This window comes from Triticum urartu, chromosome 1, assembly GCF_003073215.2.
Source record: "Triticum urartu cultivar G1812 chromosome 1, Tu2.1, whole genome shotgun sequence".
NCBI classification, from domain to species: Eukaryota; Viridiplantae; Streptophyta; class Magnoliopsida; order Poales; family Poaceae; genus Triticum; species Triticum urartu.
This window is the reverse complement of record NC_053022.1, coordinates 583,889,328-583,902,292: the sequence shown is the minus strand read 5'-3', so window position 1 is coordinate 583,902,292 and position 12,965 is coordinate 583,889,328. Positions and strand designations below refer to the sequence as shown.

At 43.3% G+C, this 12,965-nt stretch overlaps 1 protein-coding gene across 5 annotated transcripts; it reads left to right on the top strand.

The window, feature by feature from the left end:
* Positions 1–4,050: 4,050 nt before the first annotated feature.
* On the top strand, positions 4,051–9,201 carry LOC125532478 (F-box protein At1g52495-like). 5 transcript variants are annotated; one of them, XM_048696539.1, is made up of 6 exons: positions 4,051–4,223; positions 4,314–5,063; positions 5,166–5,578; positions 8,188–8,373; positions 8,449–8,518; positions 8,606–9,200. In XM_048696539.1, the coding sequence occupies exons 2-3, from the start codon at positions 4,326–4,328 to the stop codon at positions 5,508–5,510; spliced, it is 1,083 nt and encodes a 360-aa protein (XP_048552496.1). In that variant the 5' UTR covers positions 4,051–4,223; positions 4,314–4,325; the 3' UTR covers positions 5,511–5,578; positions 8,188–8,373; positions 8,449–8,518; positions 8,606–9,200. The 5 variants fall into 5 exon arrangements, with proteins under 5 accessions (XP_048552496.1, XP_048552494.1, XP_048552492.1 ...); XM_048696537.1 differs by having other exon boundaries at positions 4,314–5,578; positions 8,606–8,700; positions 8,856–9,200; XM_048696535.1 differs by having other exon boundaries at positions 4,314–5,578; positions 8,606–9,201.
* Positions 9,202–12,965: the final 3,764 nt, after the last annotated feature.

The following is a 12,965-nucleotide window of genomic DNA, read 5'->3' as shown; positions in this document are numbered from 1 at the left end:
GTGGTTAGTCTGCAATATGCAGATGACACCATACTCTTCCTGGAAAAATCTACTCAGAAAGCTAGAAATTTTAAGTGGCTTTTGTCATGCTTTGAAAACTTATCTGGTATGAAAATTAACTTCCACAAAAGTGATCTTATGACTATAAAAATAGATGACACAGTTGCTAATGAATTTGCTCAAATCTTCTGCTGTAAAAAAGGTTCTTTTCCTATTAAGTATTTGGGGGTGCCTCTGCACTATGATAAATTGAAAAAGAGGATCTCCAACCTATCATTGATAGGATCATCAAAGGGATCTCTGGCTGGTTGGGAAGATACCTTACCTATAAAGGAAAATTATCCTGCTTTGTGCTTGCATTATTAGCATTCCTGCTTACCTGATGTCTGTGATCAAATTCCCTAAATGGGCAATTGATGCCATTAACTCACAAATGGCTCACTTCTTTTGGGGGAATGTGGGTGATCAGCACAAATACCACTTGGCTAACTGGGCTTGATTACTAGAAGAAAGGAATTTGGAGGTTTAGGGGTTCCCAATATCAAAGAGTATAATATGGCTCTGTTAGCTTCTTGGGGTAAAAGATTTTTTACCAACCCTGACTCTGATTGGTCTAAACTTCTTCTTTACAAATATAGAGTTAATTCTCCGAATCTCCTCTGGGCTAAAGGTGAAGGGGGACCTACCTTTTGGAAGAGTATCACTTGGGCATTAGCTGCTGCGAAAACTTTTTATAGATGGAAATTGGGTGATGGTAAACTCATTAGTTTTTGGCATGATGTGTGGGTGGGAGATTGTTCCCTTAAAGTGCAGTTTTGGGACTTGTTCTGTATCTGCAATCAGATGGATAGCACTGTAGCCCAAGTGTGGGATGGTAATGACTTGAAATTAACTTTTAGGAGGTGTGTTGACAGGACTGGGATGATTCTGTGGGATCAACTTGTCTGCTTGATCAAGCAATACCCTCTATCAGATGAACTGGACATCCCCATATGGGGATTAGAAACTAATGGGTCCTTTTCAGTTAAGTCTTTTTACAAGCAGATTAATTTTGGTGGGATGGTTCCTAATGTTAGTACAAAAATGTGGAAAATCCTTTGTCCACAAAACATTCATATCTTCTTATGGCTATGTATTCACAACAAAATACTGACTAGAGACAATCTTGCGAAGAGAAGATAAGTGGATGATCCTTCCTGCCTGTTTTGTTCTGAACCTGAAACTGTCAACATCTGATGTTTGATTGTGTGGTGGCCCAGCAAATTTGGAACTTTGTTGCAGAAATTTTCAATATAGATAACATATCCTGTTTTGACAAAGTTGTGGCCTTTTGGCATATGCATAAAGATAAAACTGTTCTGAATCTAGTAACATCTGCTACCTTATGGAGCTTGTGGAGACTAAGGAATGAATTTTGTTTTCAGGGGCGCAAGTGGAGAAATGTGAATTGCATTCTTGCAAAACTAAGCTGTTATTTGCACCAATGGAAGGTTCTCTGCGACGATGGGCAAGCAGTCCTACTACAACGATGCATCCTGCTGCTGGACAAACGGCGTGGGGAACTCCTCCGGATCGCCTGGAGATGAGGCTTGGGGAGACCAACTGAACAATCAGGGGCACTGGAGAGGGGCGTTTGCAGCTGATCTTCTCTCACTGTCCTGTTTTATGTTGGTTTCCCTCTGGTTATCTCAGTTTGGACTGATAGTTTGCGTCCTGGACATGGTTTTAGTCTCTGGCTGTAGTCGTTTTCTTTTGAGCTTGATGCTCTGTATGATCGTCGTTCTTGAACTTGTAATCTGTGAACTGTGTCGTGCTCTGCTTCAATAAAATGGGGCGGGGGGGGGGGGGGGGGGGGGGGGGCGACCCCCTTTCTTTCAAAAAAAAAAAAGATCGCGCAAGAACAGGGTGAGCTACAACAACGTGGCGTCCAAGGAGCAGGCCATGGACTTGATCGAGCATGACCAGACGCACAACGCCAGCTGAGGCTCGACTGAGGCTCTGCCCAGACCATGCGTGTTGTTCCTCTTTACATTTAGAGTTATCTTGGCAATGGCAGCCCATCATCATATGCAGTTGCCTACTGACATCGCCATATTTGTTTGTTTCTTGCAGCAAGATGTTTACACAGGAAAGGAAAGATACGTGGGCGGCGTGTGTTGCCGTTCGTCTACTCCTGACATCGTAGGCCACTGTTAAATGTAGTAGTTGTGTATATTTAGTTAGCATTTGCATTGGTAAGACTTGTTTTGAGTATGCTCAAGGATCATGTGCGTGATTGGAGATGTGTTTTTTTTTTTCAATTTGTCTATTTGTATCGCACTGCTGCAAAATTTGGTCCATAATTTCTCTTGTTTCATTAGCTACGACGATGAGAGGGGCACCTCTGGAACATGCGAATAACCTGATACATAAGAGTTATGTGTGTAGTTCGGTGGGCTATATTTGTATCTAGTTGGAACTGAAGTTGATGCAACATGTCTAGTCTAGGGTATAAGTATTTTGGTAGGAATATGCTAGAAATGTGTGTGCAAGACGACCATTTCAGTTTCAGTTTCGTCAGTATGTGTGAGCATGACCAACATAATTCCCGCTTTGCTGCTACATGATGTGTAGGATCGAGAACAACACTGCAAACCAAGATATATGAACGCAAAATCCATAACGTTTAATTGTACCACCTCTTTCCTAAATCCTAGATGTAAGATTGAACCTCTTACATTTAGGAACAAAGGGTGTAGCATATACTCCCTCCGTCCGGAAATACTTGTCATCAAAATGGATAAAAAGGGATGTATTTAGATATATTTTAGTTCTAGATATATCTTTTTTCATCCATTTTGATGACAAGTATTTTCGGGCGGAGGGAGTACTTCGTGATGGCATGATGGAACCATTCTTTTTTTGCTGAAATTATGTGGTCTGTACTTTTTTCCGGAGTAATTTTTATTTATTATTGAGTCTAAACACACTCTGACTTTATTGATTATAAAAGTTCATAGGAATACAATGTAGATCCGGCAGATTAAGGAGCCACACATGGCGTCCTAAAGAAAGGCCTAGAGTATGTTTAGCGAGGCTATGTGCCTCAAGATTAGTTTCTCTTCCTTTGAAGACGAAGGAACAGCGAGAGAACTGCTGAGATGTAAGATTGATCTCCTTAATAATGTTAGAGTGTAGGCCATCTATATTTCCGTGGATATCTTTAATCACACCTTTACAGTCTGAAGCTATCTGTATGTCTTCAGGCAGTGCCGTAGCCAGAATATCTACACGCCCAGGGCCACCTTCGTTGCTACAGTGTTTACTTTAGCTACAGTGAGCGACTGTAGCTACAGTCAACGAACGTTTTCACCACCACGCCCCAGGCCACGGCCCAGGTAGCCTGGGGCCTGGCTACGCCCCTGTCTTCAGGTGATAAGTCAAAGAGCAAGTGTGAGTGCTTCTCGACAAGCCCAAGCCTCCAATGATGTTGGGTCAGTCACACCTTGACATTTTATCGCCGAAGAGGCTAGATATTTCCCAGTAGAATCCCTGCAAACTGTGCTGTAATTAAGAGCCTAGAAAAATAGGAAAAACATTTTTTCAGAGCCTAGAAAAAGGGAATGTGCTCTAAAGCACAATTTGGGCCCACAGGTCGCTGCAATTTTGTGGTTTGGTCCTTGGGCCGAGGTGCAGGAGACACGGAGCAGATTGCGTTCTCTCAGTGTGAGGCTGAGAGCGAAGTTCCCCCTCCTGTTTCGACAGCTCGCCTCCATACGCGCCGCGCCGCCGCCCCGTCCGTCGTCGCCATCCCCGTTGCGCTTTGAGGCAACAATATTTGCAACAAAGTTTAGTGCAAAATCTTTGTAACATGATGTTCAATTGTAGCATAATCTTTGTGAGGCCACCACTTTCTTTTTCTTTTATTACTGATGAAAGCATGGGGCCTGCATTTTGGCTCAAGTAACTAATTAAGTGCCTAGAAAAACAATTTTTTTGGTGCTTAGAAAATCATGTGCTCTATCTATATCTAGGGCACATTTTGGGCCGAGAGGCCGCCGCAATTGTGTTTTATCCTTGGGCCGAGGTGGGGAGACACGGAGCAGAGTGCCTTCTTTTTTTTCAGTGAGAGCAGAGTCCGCCTTCCGGTGGTTTCGGCAGCTCGCCTCCGCCATCTCCGCCGCCGTCGCCGTCGCCGTCGTCCCGTGCGTCGCCGCCATCCACATCGCGCTTTGAGGTGTGAGGTTTGTCGCCCTCCTCCCCTCTCCTTCTCCTCACCTTCGGTTCGAGGAAGCGCATCTCATCAAAACCCTAAGCGCCTCTGCCATTCGCAGCACCCCCTTGGGATGGAGAAGAGGAAGAAGGAGGAGGAGGAGGAGAATCCGCCGGCAGCGGGGAGCCTCTGGGACGACCTCCTGCCTGAGATCCACCGGGAGATCCTGTCGCGGGTGCCGTACCGGTCGCTCTGCCGCTTCAAATGCGTGTCCACGGCGTGGCTGGCGCTCTGCGCCGACCCGGCCGTCCGCAGGAGGTCGCCGCAGACGCTCACCGGCTTCTTCTGCTACTCCCAAGTGGACGTCGGCGGCGGCCGGCGCCATTACGGCGTCAGCTTCCTCAACCTGTCCGGGTGGGGCCGGCCGATGGTCGACGACCCCTCCCTCAGCTTCGTGCGGGGCTACCGCCACGTCACGCCCATTCACTGCTGCAGCGGCATTCTCATCTGCTACTGCTGGAAGTTTGACATGAGCGACGAGGCGGATTTTGTCGTGTGCAACCCTGCCACCAAGGAGATCTGGGCCGCGCTGCCGGTGCCCCAGAATGAGATGATGACGCGCCTCAACACCGCCCGCCTGTGCTTTGACCCGGCTATTCCCTGCCGCTTCAAGGTGTTTGTGTTCGTGCAAAGTTTCGCTGGGGTTCAGAGGGTGGAGGTCTACTCTTCAGACACCGGGCAGTGGACCTCCGTTGGGAGCGCGTGGAGCTCCGAGAACCTCATGATTGCCGAGGAATCGGGATGCGTGTACTTCAATGGATCTCTGCATCTGGCTGTTTGCCATCCTGTGGTCAAGGTGGTGGACTGGGAGGTAGTGATACGCTCCATGGTCACTTTTGACACAGAGGGGGAAACCTGGAGGAGGATCCGTATGCCGGACACCAGCAATAACGGTTTCTTTGGGCTGTCGCAGGGACGCCTATACACCGGGCATGTAGAAAATGAAGGTAGATGCCGGCTCTTGGTGTGGGTTCTCGAGGATCATGCTAGCGGACTGTGGACCCTGAAGTGTACTGCCAGCATTCTTGAACTGCTAGGAAGCCCTTGCCGTGCACCCAACGAATTCTACCAGGCGGTTGCGATCCATCCAGACTGCAATCTGATATTCCTTGAAGATGCGGGGCAGGAAGCATTGCTTATGTCCTACAATATGGATACCGGTAAACTGGATATTGTCTGCTCTCTTGGAGACCGCTGGGCGCAAAGATTTCACCCCTACATTCCCTGTTTTGTGGAGAAGCCGCCCGTTCCTCAGTGAATTTTGGAGCAGCTTCACATTTGCCAAGTTGGCGTGGCTCCGGTGACTTCATGAGAATCAGATGTCGGGTATGGTCCAAATATCGATGGTTTTGGGTGTTGATTGGATAGGTGCTCTTTCCATCCAGTTATTTACCACAATCTTCACTAGTGGTGTCAGTGAATCAGTTGTGCTATTCTCTTCCTCTAAATGGAAAATAAAATATAATTGTGTTCTCAGACTAGCATGTATTGGTATTGGTTGACACCACTAGTGAAGATTGGAAGGGGAGCCTTGGCGCAGTGGTAAAGCTGCTGCCTTGTGACCATGAGGTCACGGGTTCAAGTCCTGGAAACAGCCTCTTGCAGAAATTTAGGGAAAGGCTGCGTACAATAGACCCAAAGTGGTCGGACCCTTCCCCAGACCCTGCGTCAGCGTTCATCATTATCACTCCTAGCACCCCATAGTGTCCTTGTTCTGAGTAAACTTTCCAAGGCCATTATAGTTCTGTGATGAAATCCTGAATAGACTGCTATACCAATGGCTTGTAAACTTTAATATAGCTACTGGAAACTTTCGTGAAGGTATGCTTGTCATTGAATAGCGATCACAGCATGAATAGGAATGCAAATGAAAATATATGCTTTGTTTTTCATGACATAAACTACAAAAATAAATTTGAACGCGAACTTTAGTGAAAAAGTAGATGTTTGGTTTCCTTTGAGAATGGAGTTCATGTCTATATGTGAGGTTCAGGTCGACCAGCAAATTCATTTTTATTTTGATTGGTTGTTCGATCTTATAAGATTGTACTACTGCCCAGCTAATTTCGCAAACTGGATGACAGATCTTCCTGGGTATTTAACTGAAACAGTAATTAGCATCCATTTATATAGTAAAAAAAGCAAAAAGGGATTGCTATATCAAACCAGAAAGATATATCATCCAGGAAGTTGACTTCGACATGACAGTTCTTGCTCAACCTAGGAAGTATTTCTAGCTTTTATTGAAATTTAGCGCCTGGGTCTCTCTCATACAGCTGACTGTTCGAAAGTTTATAGCAAAATAAAGAACGACAGGCATATTAAACCGGGTCATTCCTCCATTTATTCACACTATATGTACTAGCACTGCCATGTTGAAACCACCTGTACAATGATAAACACTGAGGAATGCTGTTTATTTTATTTAAAAAAAATTAAGGAAATCATTGACATGGGATTGGGACAAAGGGATGTTATCTTTGCATCATTTATAGCAGACCAAAACTCTAGTTCACTGAGTAACAATAAAGAAAGACTTGGCAAACCTGCTTAATTTCCTGAAGAAGTGCTTACCTGAATAGCAAATATTACTGCAACTTAGCAAATAGCCTATCATGTGACAAGTTACGCTCAAACAGATTCAGTAGAGTCGCGAATAGTCAACCTCAACAATGTCAAGTCAAGTGAATCCCGTTTGTCTATGATTCATAAGGCCAAATGGAGAAGCGCCAGAACATAACCAAGGCGTCTCAGTCTTTTTAAACAGTAGTGTACATTTCATTATAATTTTCAGTTTAGCAGTTAGCACAGCTAGCACCAGGATGCATGTCAGCACAAAAGCATGTCAAGACAGCCTCTGTTGAAGAGAAAAAACATGACAGGACAGAAGCATGTGTCCTCAAGTTTATGAAGTCAACTCCAGATGATAAATTCTCTCAACAAAAATTAGATGATAAACCACTGCACTCTTCTTAAGTTTTAAATTGCACCCTTTTTATGGGAAGAAGCATGTCCCTTTCTTAAGTTTATGAAGTCAACTTCAGATGATAAATTCCCTCAACAAAATTTAAGATGATAAACCACTCTACTCTTCTTAAGTTTTAAAATACACACCATGTTGGCCATTATGAGATCTTTCTGATCAGCAATAAGGAGAATATGCTATATGAGAACAGATTTTAAGAGAGCAAAATTGATTCCGAGTTATGGACACTTACAAGATAAACAAATCCTTCTGAAGCCTTTGTAATTCTCCCCATTCTTTCTGTTGGTGTTTTTAGTAACACCTGCAGGCATTAATGTAAGACATAACAAAAATGATGTTACCAACTTAACAAACAAAAGAGGCATCTTTAATATTCCCAACTAATCAACACCTGATGCTGAGTATTTCTTCAATATTCCAGAATCCAGACTAATCAGCATCTTAAATTACAGCAAAGCAATGAGCCAATAAGCATAACTCATCATTATGCATCAGCGCCTAAACAAGAAATATCAAGCGTGGCCTTTCTTCAAAGATAGAGAGAGTTAAAGAGAATATTCAACCCTATTTTGTTGAGACACGAGAGATGGAAAAATGGATAATGCAAAAGAGAGCCTGCCAGCTCAAGGTGTTCCTGGCAGCCCCGCTTCTCAAAATGTCTGTCTCTTCCAGAGGAACATCAGGTACCACAGGACCTGCAGCATGGTAATACATATGCAACTTGATATGCAACTTGATTGTCACAGTGAGAATAGAACTTCACAACAGCAACAAAGTGCCACATTACTAACATCACTGTACAGCGTGTAAACTATTGTCATGTAAAATATAGCTGTGGATATATGTCTATGTATGTGCTGTTATCCAGCTTTTAATTCCTCAATCATCTACCTGAAATCTTATGCACTAGTAAAAACTAACATACATGAGAAGTGGTGCCGCATTTCAGATAATTAACACGGTGGCCATATGAGTTGAATGACATTTTAATGTAGAAGAACATCACAGAACCTATGGGAATATAAGGCATTACCATGTGCACCGGCTTTCTTTAACAACAGACATGAAGTTGGCGACACCATGCTTCAGAATCGGGTTGTAATATGTGAAAGCGCTATAAGGCAGGACATATCAGGTACCACCTCTTTCACCATTGAGACACCATCCTCAAATGTTGCCCCCTAACCCCCTTAAATGATCTTTTGGGCAGCCAATGTCGATGGCGTTAATGCCGATTCAAGAAAGATGGAGCAACAGAAAAACAAGGGGATGATCTGAAGGTACTTAATACAGCTATAGTGTTTTCTTGGGCTTTAACTTGTATAGCTACTGTTGACTTGTTATGTGTCATGTACATCTAAACACAGGCTTTTGAAGCTACTTTGGAGCAGACTGTGCAAGATGGGGGACTTGGAAAAGTTGATGAGCAGCAGGAGCACGTATCTTGTCAAGCAAGATGAGTGTATGAAGAAAATCCGAAATTTGGACTCATTGCCTGCTGATGCTTTTGAAACCTATATTTCCATTTGTTACATTGCTAAACTGGCTAACTCAGCTGCACAATACCTTTTTTATAGTGTTAACCATGTTGTAGTTATTTTCTCGCCAATAATAAAGGTACAAGAGAAATAACAAGCAGCAGCTGCTTTATGGCTGCACTGAGCATTTGAAGTAATTAGTCCTTCCTGAACTTCACCGAACAGCGGAGAATACGGGCTGAACTTGATGTTGGTGACGAGGCAAGTTTTTTGATCAGTACAACTTGGTTCCCTTGTGATTGTCCTAATACTAGAATCTCACAAACTCTGCTGATTGGTATTGCTGCATACTAGAGAGTTGGTATCAGTTTTAGTCCAAAGGAAGGATGAATCAATTGAACGCACATTTAAAGGAGTTGCAAGGCACTCCCACGAAGTGTTCTCTGAATTAGTGCAAGGTGGCCGTGGATACTTGGTTATGATGAAGAAAATTAGCAAGTAGCCTATCATGTAACTGGTTATGCTCAAGCAGGTTGAGTAGAATCACAAACCTCAACAATGTAAACTGAATTCCATTTGTTTACGATTCACAAAGCCAGATGGAGAAGTAACAGAACATTTCCAAGGCATCTCAGTCTTTGTAAACAGTAGTGTACATTTCATTATATATTGTTTATAGAGATCTTTTATATATTCATGCATATATTGTTTTAAGTCCATCATAAAAATTCAGATGATGCTCTGATACTATTTCCAAGCTGTCCTGTCGAAAGAACTATTCCCCACAAGCTCTTCCTGAATCACTATGGTGATGACACCCTGTTTGATTTTTCCTCAAATTTGTTAAAGGCTGTCTGTTTGGAGACTCATGCTTAGTCATGTTTCAGGTTTCCTTCACTGGCAAGGGAGAAACTCGGTCCATGAAACAGTTGTCTGGAGGGAAGGAGACAATGGTGGCGAATAGCTGGGTGGTCTTCGCTATCCAACGATGTGATCCAGCTCCGTTCTACCTGTTTGACGAGATAGATGCTGCTCGGGAGTATCCTTTCATTATTTCTTTGTGTTGCCTGTTTATCCCCGCCATAAATGAATTGGGTTTTCGCTTCATATGCCTGTTTTTTTGAAACAAACATCTCATGCCTTCATATATCTGTCTAGCTGGGTGCATGCATTGCCCAACTATGCCCTCCTGTGTTCGGAGTAAATTGCAGAAAACCACCAGTTTAAGGGCTAGGTTTGTAGAAATCACTACGTTACAGTTTCTTGGCAAAAACACCAAGTCTACCGTAAACAATTTGCAGAAAGCACTGATCGGCGGATCGGGGTCAGTTAAGCTTATTTACAACAGGTGGGCCCTTTTTTGCGTACGTGGCACCGTCGGCCGTCTCGATGACGGCGCCGTATGACTCTGTTTGATGGACCGGTCAAAAGGCCGGTCGGTGCTGCCCCCACTCCCCACTTTGTCTCGCTGCTCTCTCGCTCGCTCACTCCTCTGTCTTGCTCCTCTGCTTTGCTCGCCGCACCCGCCGCCGCGTCGCCGTGGTGTTCTGTTGCGATGGATCCGATAGCAGCGAGCACCCCGTGGAGTACGTCAGCTCAGGTTCTGACGACGGCAGAATTAAGGTAAGTTCAGATTTTTAGGGTTAGGGTTTGTGATTTTGGGGGATTTCTTGAATGAGCTTGTTTGCTGACATGTGGATCAAATGTCTGGTATTCCTATGCACTACAGATCCCTAATACCACTGAAGAGTCCGATTTCGAGGGACTTGAAACGGAGTTGCTTGTTCTCTGCAATGAACATGGGAAGGCCGCAGAAAGGCGTGTTGCTTTCCAAGGAATCCACACTGGCAGGAGGTTTCTTTGCTGTGCTGAGAAGGTATATTGTGATTTATTTTCTCTGGATGTGCCTTTTGTTTGTGTTCTGCCTTTGTTTTCTCTGGATTTGTACTGTGGAGGCAGGCATTGCAGTTTGTTGTTAAGTTTAGTTGTATTGTTAAGTTAGGAAAGTGGATCAGAAGCAATTGTTTAAGTTAGGAAAGTGGATCAGAAGCAAAGTGGATCAGAGGCAACATTGTTAAGTTAGGTCACTTTGTTTAGTGATGCATGCTATTAATAATTTAAGACAGAATATGCATGGGTTACTGGAGCAGGACAGATGATGCAACTTGTTTAGTCTGACATGTTAGGTCATTTGATTGATTTTGTTTACTTTATAGCAGGACAACATTGTTTAAGTAGCATGAGGACATGTTTAAGTAGTCCTTTTCTCAAGCTCTGAATTTGAGGATAGTAATTAAATAGTGTTGCTTGAAAGCACTCTAATGTATTTGTTTATGTTAATTCTGATTTTGTTCAGGAAGGTAGAAACTGTGGATTAGTTGAATGGATAGATCCAGCTTGGCCCAACACCCTTGAGAATGCATTATCCAAGTTATGGTTTATGTATGAACAAAGTAAGAGAGACAGGACTGAGGAAAATCTTCTGCATTCATTTGCTGTTCATGACTTGACACAAGAGAAGAAGAAGCTGCAGGAGAGCTATGAGAAGTTGGTTGAAGATGTGAATGGAATTTTGGATGCTCAGGAAAGGAGGGCAGAAGTAGAAAGGAAATATGTTGAAACCAACAAGCTTCAGGAGAAGTATGACATGGTTAAGAACCTAGCAGCTGCTCAAGCAAATGTCATTAGGAACATGAAGCTCAAGCTAGCTGAAGAGAGGAAGAACTTGCAGAGCCACATTGATGAGCTAAAGAAGACAGTTGAAGAGAGCAATGTGAAGCTGCAGGGGGTCAAGGCCATCATAAATGGATCAGCAGGTGATTGTGGGAGAGAAGAGTGGGCAATATCATTTGGCATTTGCTGACCTTTTGCAGAGTGTTGTTTGGCATTTGCTGTAATGATGGTAGTTTAAATTCTATGAACTATGAGTACTTCTGAACTATGGTGATGTAATGTAGTAATCTTCAACTATGATTATGTATGGATTTGAACTAATGCTAAATGTGGTGGTATTTGTAGGTGCTGAATGTGATCTTAAGTAAGATGCTTGCAAATTGGTGATTGTGATCTTAAGTATGTTTCTGTGCAACTGGTGTTTTTTTAGCTTAGTAAGCTATTTACAGTTGTTGAATTTGATCTGAAGTGTGTTTATGCTGAACTGATGATTGTGAGCATCAAGTTGGGTCAATTAGTGGTTTTTGTTTTTTTATCGATGAGGAGGCATCAAGTAGGATCAATTAGGTTTTTTTGGCTTTTTATCGACCCCGAGGCATCTAGTAGGCTCAACTAGGGTTTTTGGCGTTGTATCGACGCCGATGCATCAAGTAGGCTCAATTAGGTTATTTTGGCTTTTTATCGACCCTGAGGCATCAAGTAGGCTCACTTAGGGTTTTTTGCTTTTTATCGACCCGGCGGCATCAAGTAGGCTCAATTAGGGTTTTTTGGCTTTTTATCGACCCGGAGGCATCTAATAGGCTCAACTAGGTTTCTTTGGCTTTTTATCGACCCCGAGGCATCTAGTAGGCTCAACTAGAGTTTTTGGCGTTTTATCGACTCCGAGGTATCAAGTAGGCTCAATTAGGTTATTTCGGCTTTTTATCGACCTCAAGGCATCAAGTAGGCTCACTTAGGGTTTTTTTGCTTTTTATCGACCCGGAGGCATCAAGTAGGCTCAATTAGGGTTTTTTGGCTTTTTATCGACCCGGAGGCATGAACTAGGGCTTTTTTGGCTTTTTATCGACGTAGAGGCATCAAGTAGGCTTTTTTGGCATAAGAGTAGCATCACAAGGGTAAGTTATTGGTTTATGGCTTCTTGGTGATTGGCACTAGATTAGTTGATCATCACAGGACTACTAGAATGCCATAGTTTGACAGAAGGATCATAACTGGAGTAGCACTACATTAGTTGATCATCACTTGATCATTACAGTACCAGAACCAAACATCTCAACTACATGACCATCATCACAACCAAACTGACCAAATTGACAGTAGTTTGACACAACCAAACATCTTAACAGTAGTTTGACACAACCAAACTGACAGTATTTTGACACACAACCAAATTGACCATCATCACAAGAGTTTTCACACATCTAAAATGCATCATTCCCATGGAGCACCTGAAGCAGTCAAGTAATCTCTAATTTTCTGGGTGGGCTTCCTGATTCTTTGGGAAACACCAATTGGCCTTGGAGGCAAGAAAGATGCCCTTGCTCCCTTTGCAGTAGCTGAAGATCTAGTTACTGCT